We start from the raw sequence: 14,962 nt of genomic DNA, 5'->3' as shown, positions 1-14,962 counted from the left end.
CCCTAAGCATAACTGGAAGAAGGGTTTCATTTTCTTTAATTAAAAAAAAAATCCAGTTTCAGGAAAGGTATTACCTTTTGAAATAATTGCAGGAACTCTTGCTGTTCAGTTTTCAAAGTTAAGTAAGTAGAAAGTCAATGTTTCAAAGACAGCTTCTGACATTGGTGCCAATTTTAACAAAATATGGGGAAAACTGGGCTAGCTTTGGTAGTGAGTCAATATCTTTACCCCTCTAACTTCATGCTCAGTTTATTATTTATTTGCTGCTGCCACAGAAGTTGTCTGGTTAAGTTTATTTCTTCAGATGCTTTCCCCCCCACATGCTTTGCCATCATGTTTTCCTCCCTGTGTAGGACTTGATCATGCAGGTCCATGGCAACTGCCACCACGATGAGCCATTTCCATAGGCAGATAGTGTTTAACATGAACACGATTCCTGATGTGTGTGAAACTTTTAAGCATCTGGATTTTCCCTCTTCAGATAAGCAAGTCCCCTGTGTTCGTCCCTGGAGTTTGGGGGCCCTATGACTCAGCTATGGTGCCGGGATTCTGGCTAAATGAGGGAGGCCAGAGTGCTACAGGAAAGCTGGTGAGTTTGGCTTTCTCTTCACAGTAAAGGGTCTGAGTTAAAAAGAATCGCTGCTAAGCTCCAAATGTGTTGGGAGATAGTGGGGTTGTATGAACTGCAATGGAAATCCCAGTAATTCTGATAAAGCTACAAGCTAGCTGGAGCTAGTTGTGATAAGGGAATGTGTCCGTTCAAATCTCATCCATACATCTAGAACTGATGCATTACTGGTAGTTATAGAAGTTATAATGTTGGTTGGTCATAAGATTTGTCCATGTTATTATGGTATGTCCTTCTGATTCTCAACAGAACAAAGATTGAGGCAAAATAGCCTTTTCTCTCTACATCAGTAGATAAAGGAGCCAGACAAATATTTGTATATTTATTAACTTTTTAAAACCTGACACATAAACATATTTAAAATAAAAGCATGAAAGTGCCCATGGGCAGCAGTTCCACCCATCCTATTCTGATCATTTTTTTTGCTCAGACTGTTCTGTTGGTAGTGAACGTGTGCTAGGCTTTCTTACCAGGAAAGTTGCTGAGGTCAAAGGGTATGCATTAAAATTGGGTCATTTTAGATGGGGGGGCAGTTATATGTTAGTTTAATTACCTAGCTGCTTATCTTGTGCTTAGTTGAACTGAGTGGGGCAGAATGTCCAGCACTTTTAATTTGGAGAGCTGTGGTTTTTTGTTTTTTGTGTGTGTCAATTGGCGCACACATTTATGTTTGATAGTAAGGGAGTATGTCCTGGAATGTGGAGCAAAACTAGCCCGTTCTCAGGCATAGCGTCACATTTCTCCAGCAGTAGGAGTGCAAGTCCCTGCTTGCACTGTATATGCTGCTGTAGCTTGGACTGGCGCATAGGATGAAACAAGCCAGAAGTTAATTTCTGTGCATATTTGTGTGTTTTGTTGGCATAAAGTGACAAGGTTTAACTCAGTGCTTTTTTTTATGCACATCTTTTGAATGCACAGTTGCATATAAATCATGAAACAAGTCTGTGTGATCCATGTAACTGGCTGCTAACATTGTAACACAACTCGGCAATACACACAGTATATAGTTTTCCTTTAGGTTCACTAGAAAACTGGATTAAATACAGTTAAATTATATATATAAAAGTCAAGACACACGAAACTCTTACCATATATCATGGACTGATATGAACACTCATCTCTTACTTTTCTTTCCCCCCACAAAGATAGAGCATGTCGTCCAAGGACACGCTGCGTTCCCAGAGCTACAGACAAAATCTGCAGCCAGGTCACCATCCTTCTTTCTTCATCATTTTACAGTCTGTCTTAGAAACAGCAGTTTGGCAGCCTTCCAGAAATCTGTATCTGAAGAAATGTGCATGCACACAAAAGCTCATACCAAGAACAAACTTAGTTGGTCTCTAAGGTGTTACTGGAAGGAATTTTTTTATTTTATTTTTTATTTCATTTTCCAGAAACTAGTTCAGCTGGAATGTTCCAGTTTAGCTGGGATGTGGGTTGGGCTCTTTCTCACCATATTAAGTTGTTTCCCTTTTCAAGCTGGCTTTTCATTCTTCCTATTTTGGAATACAGTGTTTCGAACACCTGAGGACTGATTCACGTGGGGATTTCTGACGTGCCATTTTGTCCTTGTAAAATACCCTTACAAATGTTTTGGCAGTCTAGGTTTATCTGGAGCTGTTTACCTGGACACGAATTTTGCCTTTGCAAAATAGCTTCATGTATCAAATTGCCACAGCAGAAATCATTTCTATAGTCAGCTTTCCATTTGAGCTTTTACAAATGTAATAATAGAGGTAATGCAAGAATAAATGGTTGAAACTCTGGTCCTCTGAACATTCACCTTTAGGCTACAATACTTTTGTCCTAATGCCAAATAGTATGCCTGGCCTTTTTGCTTTGCACATCAAAGACTTCTCTAAGTCAAGATCGGGTTTCCATCTAGGACAGCATATGCACCAAACCTTAGGCAGCCTCAGGCTAGCAGAATTTCAGATGTGAAGGTGTTAAATTCTAGGGGTGAGGTATAACTTGAGCTACCTTGCTATTGGCATTTTGCTCTAGACATGAGTAGATGTCTGGGGGGGGGGAGAAACAAAGGCATTACATATGTTCATCCTCTGAGGTTGTTAAGCGTAAGAGAAGAAAAAGCAAAAGTGCAACCATGTTAATTCTGCCAGCCTATTACACTGTGGTTTACATGCTGGAAACGATTGTGGTTCTCATCCTTCTACGTATTAATCAGTGGCCAGTCAATCATTTTGCCACGTGTCTAATTCATTTATTACTTAGAATTATAACCTTCCCTTCATTGCTTTCATGAGCCCAGAGCAGGCAGCAACCATTTTAAAGCTGTAATATAATTAAACAAATTTACAATAAAACATTATATGGTTCTCTTCAGAACCATGTAACGTAATGGTGCGTAGGGTTCAGTCATGTAAAGGCTGTGAATAGTCAGGCCAAGTCATAGACCTTGTTCCCTGCCCAATTATTTCTGTGGACAGCTGTGCCCAGAGATAAATTCAGGGGTTGGAATTCTTGCCTTGTGTTGCGAATGTAACATCCCCTCAAGACTTGTATTCCAAGACAGGAAATGTGAATCTCCATGATATCTCTATTTCTTAGCATAGTGGAAATAAGACAGAGAAGAAGCTCTTGCACTGCCAGCAAGTGCATTTGAGATGCTGCACTTGGTTCTGTCCAGAGATGCTGGACAGAAGTGTGTTGGTAAAGAGACTTATAGCATGTGCCCAATTGCAGTTCTATAATGCTTTCCAGATGACTATTCTTTAATGAAGTGAGTTTATAGTTGCAAACATAGCAAACAAGTCACATAAAATCACCATCCTTTCTCTCTATATATTACTTTGAACATCAAGTAGCTGTGTTGAATGGAAAGAAGCCAAGAGGGTCCTGAGTAGCTAAGTTTGAACATTACATCTAGATTATGTTATACCCACCTGTTAAGGCACCTATGACCACTTTTGCAAGGTTGAGTCAGACATCTTTGCTGGGGTGCACAGAGGAAATTTTAGTCAAGCTTGGAATTTGCTATTTTATCCTAGTCAGAAAGTGAAAAGCAACGGAGAATCATACTCTGGTTAGTAGGCTTTTGGTAAATGATGGGGAAAGTGGCATTGTATTGTTGTTGTTGTTGTTGTTGTTGTTGTTGTTGTTGTTGCTGCTGTTGCTGTTGCTGTTGCTGTTGCTGTTGCTGTTGTTGTTCCTAGTGCAATGGTTTTAAACCAGTGTGCCGTGGCACCCCAGGGTGCCTTCAATGATGGTCAGGGGTGCTGCGGGCAACACTGGCCTCTGTCCCCCTTTCCTTCCCTCCCTCCTCTGATGCCCTCTAGCATCTCTGTCTCCCAAAGGCTTGCATAGCTGTTTGTTGCAGCAGCTCTGGTCACAAGCTGCCCAGGTGAATGGTGCCTCTGGGACTGGCCACAGAGTGCTTCAAAGGTCCCTGTGGGGCAGTGTGAGGAGGCACTTCTTTGGGGGGCAGAGGGGGCAGCTCAGAGACCAGGGGGAAGCAGCAGTGGCTGCCCAGAGGACTCCCAAGGAGAGGGGAGAAGAGAGGAGGCTGAGGGAACACTCCACAAAGGAGGCTGTTTGAAAAGGGCTGAGGGGCTGCCGGCTCTGCGGGCAAGGGGTGACATAACTGGGCTCCTGAGCCCCACAGGGGTGCTGCAGAAAGAATGTAGTTGGTCAACAGAGCTGTGGACCCAAAAAGGTTGAAAACCTCTGTCCTAGTGCATAAAGGAGTTAAATGTGTTAAGTATTTGAGCAGTCTGTAGTTCAAAACTTGCTACTGTTATGAACTAAGACAGGAGATGATCTCCCACCAACAACTCCCATTCCATAATATAAGCATAGAAATGATGTGCATATATCATAGCTGCAATAACAGAAGACTTGAGGTTCATGCTCTAGCATCTGCAGAGTGTATTTGTTTTTGAAAGGGTGTTGGGTAGCTTTGAGATGCTGAAGAGCATTTGCCAGTTGGATTAGAGAGTAATAGTCTGCATCAGCTGGGTGCCCTCCAGATGTTTTGGACTATGGTTAGCTCAATCTGCAACATGCTCACTGTGGCTGATGTGAGTGTAGTTCAATACATCTGGAGGGCACTAGTGTAAGGCCGTTTTATATTTTCATACCTATGTGAAGCTTTTCAAAGGATACATCCTACAGTGCTATATAAATCCTACATAACTGTTGTGGTTTGGGGGAGTGGCTTCCTACAAACTGAAGTTTTGTTTTTCTTTAATTTTCTAAATGATTTAAACTCAAACTATCTAGTGATTTATGATTAAGACTATGATATTGCCTTGAGACAAAATATTCCCACCAGGTTTTCCCTATTCCTCCATCTCAATGGAAGCTCGCTGTTTCTCAGCTGTGTCTTCTGTCCTTTGCACACTTATTCTGGGGAAAGTCCTCTTCTCCCTTCTGCTTGCCATCTTCCTCGTTGAAGGGCTATGGACATAAAGAGACAAATGGAAACGAAATAAGGCTACTAAAGAATTGTAGTAACTTACAAAACTATTGCTGTGTTTTCCTCCACAAGTCACATAAAACAACCTTTAAAGTATGTGAATAATGATATGAATTAGTTATTTTAATGCTTTCCAAGTGCACTTCATTTTGAATGATATCCTCAGATAGCAAACACATGGTAAGCCCTAATTGAAACAATGTGCAGCTGAATGCTTAAATGCAGAATATAAATATACAGCTGCAAGGAGGTCATAAGTCAGAGTAGTAAACACATGCCAAATTCCCTCAGGGAGCTCATTAGTGCATGACTGAATATACATGCAGAGGCTAAATGAATATCACTATTTGGACCTCCAAAACTGAGACAATGACTAATCAATTGTAATTAGAGGAAGATGCTCTCCTATTGACCATCCTTTCTGAAAATGAAGTCTTCTCGGTACTCCCTGGAAGGCAAAACTAACAGTAGAATTTTTAAAATCCATCCCTGATGTTTGTAAAAAGCCTATTCCCAAGGTTTTTTCCTAGAGCTTTATAAAGTGTGGTAATAGTAGCATAGTTTTACTGGCATGTCAGTGCATGCAACTGAAGGCTAGATTGCAATTCCCATGGATTTCAGTAGGATTTGGCTTGTTTTCACTTTCTTTGGATTTCACCCTCTGGGTACATTCCAGAGAAAACTAAGCACACTTTTAAGTTCCACTGATATGAATGGAAATTAAGCACACTGAGAATTCTCTGGATTGCACCCAAGGCTTCTGTTGCTGAGCATGCTGTTTGCACTGTGCTTGCAAAATGCCATTAATATTTATGAGTAATTCCCATGATTTATTCCACGTGCAAACGTTCTGTGTTTAAATCCCATGCATGCAGCTATCTCTCTGGTGATTTCACGAGATGTGGCAATTCTCAAGCTTGCCATGTAGGTGTAGTTGGAGAAGGGTTGATCTATGTGGTCATTGAGACTTGGCTGGTGCTTTTGTAAGTGCCTGACTCAAATTAATTGAGATTAAACAAATGTGCTTGGGATCAGGATGCAAACCTCTTCTTGGGTGTTGCTAGGATGAGATCCTAGTTCCGCTTCTGATTGTTACCCATGCTGTTCAACAGTGCATGCCTGAAAAGTAATATATTGACATCGTCTTCTCCTTCTCTTCACCTCCCTCTCTGTATTTTAATTTGGCTTTGTAGGCCTTTTGATAATTTGTGTGTATATCTGTTTTAGGAGTACAGATCATGCAATATGTTCGAGGAATAACCACTCTCCCACACCCCTTTTTCTTTTCTACTTGTTTTTCCTTGCAGTGCTCAAAGTATATATACATACTTGAACGGTCACCTGGATCTGATTAAGAAATCTTTGCCTGTGGGTTTCCTCACTGTTGATTTACATGTTTGGCCAGATTTCCATGGCAACAGATCTCCCCTTGCAGATATTACACTAAAGGGCATGGTAAGAAAGGGCCTGCCTTTGAAAACGGGTCAGAACAGAACAATGGGATAAAATGAGAGCTTGAAATGAGCATTTGTATTTTGAACATTACCATCCTTCTTTAATAGAAATCCCACTGAGTTTAGGGAATTTCCTTTCATTTGTTGCTGTTGAAATTGGAACTTTTTTTAGGATGCAAAAGTTCAGGATACTTCCCATATCATATGACTGAAACGTAAGGAGGTTTGTTTTGACACATTTTTAATTTTTAATCACATTAGTTTTGAGCTTTGCACAACTTCATACGTTTCTGTAGGACTGGCCAAGCAGCTGAAGTATATAGAAAAGCAGCAAATTTCAGATGAGAAGGTGCATTAACTGTTAGCAGAGAAAACAAAAAAGAGTGCTATCTCTTCTGAAAGGCTACTTTCCCATACTGTCCACTGCTTCCTGCATACCTTCTCTGCCAAAGCAGCTTGCTTTCTTCCAGAGAAAGCAATTAAATGTTAAATCCACATTTAACATTAAGAAGTGTAAACTCTTGTGCATTGTTTTTGTGGGGGTTCTCTTCCCCCATAGCCAATTCCGGGGGGCCCAGGGAAGGAAGGAAGAAAATCCCATTTCACAATTAATAAAATAATAATATATAATAATAATTTATTATTTATACCCCGCCCATCTGGCTGGGTTTCCCCAGCCACTCTGAGCAGCTCCCAACAGAATATTAAAAACACAACAAAACATCAAACATTAAAAACTTCCCTAAACAGGGCTGCCATCAGATGTCTTCTAAAAATCAGGTAGTTGTTTATTTATTTGTCATCTGATGGGAGGGCATTCCACAGGGCAGGCGCCACTACCAAGAAGGCCCTCTGCCTGGTTCCCTGTAACTTTGCTTCTCGCAGTGAGGGAACTGCCAGAAAGGCCTTGGTGCTGGAACTCAGTGTCTGGGCTGAACACTCCACATGGGGGTGGAGACGCTCCTTCAGGTATACTGGGCCGAATCCATTTAGGGCTTTAAAGGTCAGCACCAACACTTTGAATTGTGCTCGGAAATGCACTGGGAGCCAATGTAGGTCTTTCAGGACCGGTGTTATATGGTCTTGGCGGCCACTCCCAGTCACCAGTCTAGCTGCCACATTCTGGATTCCACTTGCTTGTGTTCCTTAGGTGAATCCTACATATGAAGTATAATGTGACAATTAGAAGCAGCGGAATAAGCAGCTGTGGCTGTTGGGTATTATAGTCCCAAACATCTGGAGAGGCACCTAGATGGATTCACAGTAAAATGAACAGTTCTCTGTTTGTGAACCTATATACTGATTTCATTGGAAAGTATGTTGGATGTAGGGGATGGGGATGAGAATAATGTTTAAAAATGCAATTGACCAGGAAAATACCACCAGATTGATTTGTGTTATTGCTCTTTAACTGGTGACTTATCTAAATATGCAGTAGCCCATCTCAGGAGCAACAAGCCTGGGACTCACTTTAGAACTTTGTTTAGCGAGAGAATTGGAAAGTACTGAATTCTCACATCAGCAAATTTTTATCCTCATTTTCTTTGCAGGTGGTTGGACTGACATTATCTCAAGGCCTGGATGATCTTGCTCTTATCTACTTGGCCACAATTCAGGCCATTGCAGTAAGTCACTGGAAACGGGCACTTTTACAATGCTTCCCTTCTGAAGAAGTGTGCATGCACACGAAAGCTCATACCAATAACAAACTAAGTTGGTCTCTAAGGTGCTACTGGAAGGAATTTTTTTATTTTGTTTTGACTATGGCAGACCAACACGGCTACCTACCTGTAACTAAATGCTTCCCTTCGTTATTCCCTTTAAAGAACTTAAACCAATGTTACTTCATCCCATTCTCAACTGCAAAACTGGTTTGTAATTATGAATTATGAATTTATTTACCAAGCAGACATGCTAAAAAAGTAAATTTTCCAAGAAATTTCCTCTCAAAGTAAGTTCCCCCAGGATTTTGGAAATTTCATTCTTTTGTTCATATTAAAGATTGCTTGCCCCCCCACAAGTCCTTATTTCCCTAAGTTTGCAAAGTTGTCTCTCCTCTGAAGTTGTTGCAAGAAAGAGTTCAACCAGGAAACTTCTGTTTACTGAGAAATGTTGAGAAAAATATCAGTTTAGTTATGCTGGAGACATTAAATTAATTAATTAATTAAATTTCTGTAAATGCAGGTGGTGCTGGGGATTAAACACAGAGCCTAGGGCTTACTGATCAGAAGGTTGGTGGTTCGAATCCCTGCGACGGGATGAGATCCCGTTGCACAGTCCCAGCTCCTGCCCACCTAGCAGTTTGAAAGCACGTCAAAGTGCAAGTAGATAAATAGATACCACTCTGGTGGGAAGGTAAACGGCGTTTCCGTGCGCTGCTCTGGTTCGCCAGAAGCAGCTTTGTCATGCTGGCCACATGACCTGGAAGCTGTACGCTGGATCCCTCAGCCAGTAACGCGAGATGAGTGCCGCAACCCCAGAGTTGGACACAACTGGACCTAATGGGTCCAGTTTACCTTTACTTTACCTTTCCTTCATCTGTAGATCTCAAGGCGGTTCACAACATAAAAATACAAGATAAAAAACACAAAGTACATAATCAAAACAAAACAAAAAAACAATAACCCCTCTGCCTCATGACTGGACTACATGGACTATTGGTTTTACATTTTTTAAAGTTACATTCTTTAGGGGCAACCTCCAGAAGGCAAATTACTTCTTCTCAGGACAATAATGTAAAATATAAGAAACTGAATTTAACTCACTTTTGAGGAGCGAGATACTGTTACTTCAGTCCCCAGTGACAGCAATAATTAAGAGGCCACCACACTTTCCCATTAAACAAACATGGGAAGAGAGAAGAGGCACACTCTTAATTATTAGGAATTAATTAGACTTTCATCTTACTTTTCCACAAGGGATGGAATGACAGCTTATCAAAACGTAGGTCTTCCTGATAGCTGAAACTTGTTGGCTTCTGATGGGTTGCTAGTCTTCGTTGCTATGTTTAATTTCTAGTATATTTTTCAGAATGAAAATAGTCAGCATTCTTTTCTGCCCTTCTTAAAGACTGACGGTGTAAGTGGAGTACATTTGTCCACCTCTCCTTTTCTGTCTGAACTGTTGCCTGTGAGCTATTAGTAGCTATTATGTTGTTTGTTGTCAACTGTATAACTGAATTCTGTTCAATTGAAATGCAAATCTGCAGCCTTCCAAGCACATTACAAATGAGATATAAGGCATGCTACGGAATGGAAATTCTTTAGCTTCCCGCTGTCCAAGTCAGCCATGTTTTTGTGTCACTTTGGATGATACCAATTGTTGCTGTTCGCTGATGGGGGAGGGGCACACACAAAGGTGTGCAGGCAATACAGATTAGTTTTCGCATTCAGCATCCTCACATCGTGGCACTCCATGAAGCCCAGCAGTGAGGGCAGATTCTGTGAATTCCACTTGTGCTGTTTTAACAGTTCTCTTGACAAAAACAGGATTACTCCAACTGAACCTGGAATACATTACTGTTAGCCCTATTATTGCTCCTCTTTGGTGAGCGTAATGGCAGTGCACTTGGTACTTTACCATCCCTTTTTAAATTTAAATAAGAAAGGCAAGTGCTTTCTTGGAAAATGAGAACTACTGATAATGTCTCATGAAAGAGATTGCAGGCAACAACTTTCCAATGCCAAACAAGCACCGGTGGCATTATTCTATGCTAATGAGGTGGAAGCTTTCTCAGTTGGATATCCTGGGAAAACCATCCATTATTCTCCAAGTGCTTCATTGCACATGGCTGCACTGTGCTTTGAAATTAAGCCTCTACTTTCCCTGTATCCTAATTTAGTGATTATTAAAATATATAATGTATAAAATAAAAGGTGATGTCTTCTTAGATTTTTCTTCACAGGTGGTTCTTTTCTCTGTGTAGTAGCAGTGTAAATTAAGGCAACAGAAAACCCAACTCATGAGAGCCTGCCATTTTCTCTAATTCTCAGAACGTGCAAAGTTCTATGTTGGGTATTTTTTTATTTTTTTAAAAAAACATGGTTTTATTTTTTAGTAGATAGTTCACATTGTATAGGCAATAAATACAGACACATTACATCAATTTACAGTTGGTATTTGCGTTCGTCAAAGCTGCATGTTGCCTGCTACACTTAAACATGAGTTTAACTTTAAAATCTAGTAAAAAATGTAACTTTTGCCACTTATTGTTGACCTTTTGTTTTCTTTCAGTGAGAGACATTGCCAAAAAAAGGAGAAATTTGCATTTGATGTCTCACAGTTTGCATATTTCTATGCCTATGTCAAATTAACTTAGTTCAGCATTGAAATGGCTTCATTTCTAAGGGAAACCATTTCTCGCCCAGATAATTGTAAGAATAGTTTTTAGAGTGTCTTCTTTGTAGAACATTAAATTGTTTTAAATTGGTTTTAATGTTGTATTTTAAATTGTTCAAGCTCCACACAGTACAGAAATACAGTCCCTAGGGGGAGAAAAAAAGTCAATGAGCTTTCAATCAATGTTCAGTTCTACCCGTAAGATTGCCTACAATTTGCAATTCATGGCTACAGCATAATTAGCACCTCCTGTGCAAACACCTGATTTACAATCCACATGGTGCGCTGAACTCTCAGTTCTGTTTTTACAAACCCAGAAACCATAATCCCTGCCCTTGCTGACCTGGAGTTTTTATACATTGGCACTGGAGAACGTTTGGCCTGCAGGCCTAATTAGGCCTGGGATGGGCCCACGAGACTGTTCCCCACAAACCAAGGCCACCTGTGCCACACTTGATGCCTTATGTGATATCTAGCGAGGGGCAAGTATTGGCACAGCTACAAACAAAGGACACATACAAACCATATGGAGTGAAATTCCAATTGTTCATTTGGAAGTGGGGTTCCCTTTTAGTGCCACTCAGGGAGTCCCAATGGTGCAGGAAGCATGCCTTCAAAGGGACTCCCTATAAAACAGTGGATCAGCTGCTTGGCTGTTACAGCGAGTCCCTTTGATGGTAAACTAGATTGGTGCTAGGCACTTGCCTTCACAGGGGCTCGCTGTACTGCCAATCAGCTGATTCACAGTTACAGGGATCCCCTTTTAACTTTATCTGCCCACTTCTCAAAAGTTGACCTGTGGAGAGGAGGGGAATTACAGATCTGGCCTACTGGCCAAATCTAGTTTCCATCCCTGCCTTATTTTGTTTTGAGGCAGGCTTGCCAGACCCATGGTGGTGGTTTTGACTTCTTGCTTCCCAAGCTTTCCATTTCCTGGCTCAGCCCATAAGTTAACAAATGTTTCGGTCAGCGGTAGAGACACAGATGGTATGGCCCACAAATTTCTTTTGACACAGAATCCTCCCTGCCTGAGAAGGAATCACGGGTTACCTAATCCATAGCATCATTCAGCTTTGTTCAGATGCCATGCCACAGAAGAAGGGCAAAAATCTGGTCAGATGAGAAGGTTGTACTGCTTATAGTTCTCTGGATACAGGAGAGATTTGGAAAGATGCCATTTTCACATGGCTCTCCGAGGTGATTACCAGTGGGGCCACCACCTCAGTGCCACCCAGTGGAAGGGGAAAATGGATGGTCTGAAGTTTTTCAAGGTAGTCATCATCAAACATGACATGATTCGTTTGATCTGCGAGAGGTAGTGAAGGATAGGCGTGCCTGGCGTGCCCTGGTCCATGGGGTCACGAAGAGTCGGACACGACTGAACGACTGAACAACAACAACAGAACAATTCATAGTTTGTAGTTTGCTAAACAAACCCTGGCTTACACAAACCCTGGCTAAGCCCAGAGGTAGGGAATTGTGCAGGCTTGAGGACCTGCCTACCTGTCAACCACCTGAAAGCTAGAAAAGCAGAGGGGCTTGCAATTGGTGCCGAATTTAAGCAATGCTCTATGCAATACCTGTTCTAAGAGACGGAGCAGGAGTGTGCGCTAAGCCATGTAGTTCCAACGGTCCTTTGGCAGCACGGATTGCATTTGGTGCTGTTTAAATTTGCTTTGAATGCAAGCCTTGCTGGCATTGCCTGCACTGGGGGGGGGGGGTTCCAATCCCAAGATCATAATTGGAACCAATTCTAGCAGGGTTTGTATTCAGTGCTAAATTTAAATTCATCGCTGGAGACAAGCTCCACTGGTTTTGGCAGGGATTGGCCCCATTTGGGAACTCCTGTCGGCTCCCAAGTGGTCTGGCCTGGACTTAAAGCAGCACAGCTTGCATTTGGTGCCAAATTTAAACTGTGCCAATTGGAAACCATGTTTGCAAAGAGATGATTGGGAGAACAGTTGCAGTGCTTTCAGTTGCTGCTTCATACCTATGGCTTTACCTGACATCACGTGTCTTGAGAAAATGTATTTGCAAGTCAAAGGAGGAACCCCAGCAGGCTAGAGGTTCCCCATGCATGGCTTTGTGTGACATGTATATATGGTCATGTGTGTCTATGTTGACATTCAGGAGTATCCTCTGGACGTTCATAAATGTGGATTGTGGAGATAGGAAAATAATATAATTGAGGTGATCACATGAAACTTTCTGTTAAGGGCAATTATACTTGTATTCTCAAGCCAAGATTTAAAGAAATATATTAAAAAGCTTATTCTTTCCATAATCGAAATTGTGGCCCTCTGGCTTAAAGCACTCTTCTTAAGTGTCAGTAAAGATGTTATGGATTTCATTAGCTGAGCTTATAGTTGCTACAGTTTGCCAAAACTACCTATCTTAAACCAAAATACCCTTGAAACACAATCCTGTCATAATAAACAGCTGAAGCTTAACTTGCTTTCCCCTTCTTAAATAACCAGTCTGGGTCTGAAGAAACATTTTCTGTCGATTGTAAAGCTTCCCGTAAACTTTGGCCACGCTTCAAAAGAGGTTCGGCATAAAAGTTGAGGGAATTCCTTACTGTTTGGGTCTGGCAAGGGGTAGGTTCAGCAGGAGTTTTGCTTTAGACGCTTTTGCTTCTTTCAGTTCTAAATGTTGGGTTGAAACTCAGCAATTAAAGTAGCAGAGTAACACTAGTGTTCATGCAACAACTGTGTTTGTCGAATAACATCTGTAGCTGACATGAGAAACTCATGTACTCCTGATTCATTTATACAGCAGTTGTTGTCTCCGGACAACTGACCAAATATTAAGTGTTGTTAGCAATGAAGTTGTGCCGTACATGCAAGGACTTGCCCTTGTGCAACAGAACTTCCCTCCCTCTCCTCTTCCTCTACCCTCCCATATGCTCTGGAGGGTTGGGGCGAACCCCCAGAACAAATTTGTGGTGTCTACGTGAAAGGGACAACTTCCTTGGATACAGTACTATTTTATTTTATTTTGTTCTACTCTATTCTTAAATGAATTCTGGAAGAAGAAAAACCAGAATTTGGTTTGCATCACCTCTATATCTTGAAATGTAATTTCCCTGTTTTTTTACACATGGGATGTCACAGTAACATTTTTTATTAGTTTAGTTGATCCTGCCATGGCTTAATTTGCCTTATATCTAGATCCACAGTCTCCTGTTATGAAAAAGAAGGCAGCATGGGCTTTTGTTGAGTACTTGCATATTATCAGTAATGTTTGTCTGATCTTGAATTTTGTGAGCCTTAGATGTATATTAAATGTCACAAAAACGATGGTAAGCAAGTGCCAAGGCGAATCTCTGCAGTTCTATTTCTGTGAACACCAAGTGGATGTTCTTTGTTAAAAGAGTAGAAAAATACCAAAGCCGGTGCCATATAATCTATCAGTAGAGGGGGCTTCCAAGCAGAGATTGCCCCAGCAACTCACAGTTCCATGTGCGGTTATGGCCCTGATCAAAAGGTTTCTAAAAGGCAGGTGACTGTTTGCCTGCTGTCATGCTTCTGATGCTTTCAACAGTTCCCTGCTGGGGTGGGGGCACTCAGTGGAATAAATCTTCTTCCCTGTCAGTTATTTCTTCAATGGGGAACTTTCATGTCTCTGGATCAGACTGAAAATCACCTCTACCCCAAAAATAAAAACAGACCATTGTCCAGCTTCTACCTTCCCGCTGGAGCGGTACCTATTTACTTGTACTTCAACGTGCTTTCAAACTGCTAGGTTGGCAGGAACAGGGACCGAGCAACGGGAGCTCACCCCGTCGCAGAGATTCGAACCGCCGACCTTCTGATCGGCAAGCCCGAGGCTCTGGTTTCACCCACAGCACCACCCATGTCCCACATCTTGAATGGTACACATCTATAAATTCCCATAAAACTCATGAACAAGGCATGAAAGTAATTGTCATACCCTTCTTGTTGTGTCCAGCACCTGGTTTTCAGTGGCATTTTGGCTTTGAACATGGAGGTTCTGTTTAGCTATCAGGAATAAGAGAAGTGGGTAGAAACCTCCCTGAATTTGTGTGATCCTTCCTTTTTGAAAAAGCTGTTTCGATGTGTGCCGTCACCACCACGAGCTATGGGG

General features: G+C 41.5%; 1 protein-coding gene across 6 annotated transcripts in view; it reads left to right on the top strand.

The window, feature by feature from the left end:
* FGGY (FGGY carbohydrate kinase domain containing) overlaps nt 1-14,962 on the top strand; it is a 150,743-nt gene that overhangs the window by 89,176 nt on the left and 46,605 nt on the right. For all 6 annotated transcript variants that reach the window (XM_033151980.1, XM_033151983.1, XM_033151979.1 and 3 more), the window contains 4 exons: nt 482-589; nt 1,774-1,835; nt 6,371-6,518; nt 8,068-8,142. In XM_033151980.1, the coding sequence (XP_033007871.1) occupies nt 482-589; nt 1,774-1,835; nt 6,371-6,518; nt 8,068-8,142 (393 nt within the window). The remainder of the gene's footprint in view (nt 1-481; nt 590-1,773; nt 1,836-6,370; nt 6,519-8,067; nt 8,143-14,962) is intronic.

Source organism: Lacerta agilis, chromosome 6, assembly GCF_009819535.1.
Source record: "Lacerta agilis isolate rLacAgi1 chromosome 6, rLacAgi1.pri, whole genome shotgun sequence".
Classification (NCBI taxonomy): domain Eukaryota; kingdom Metazoa; phylum Chordata; class Lepidosauria; order Squamata; family Lacertidae; genus Lacerta; species Lacerta agilis.
This window is presented reverse-complemented; position numbering and strand designations above follow the sequence as displayed.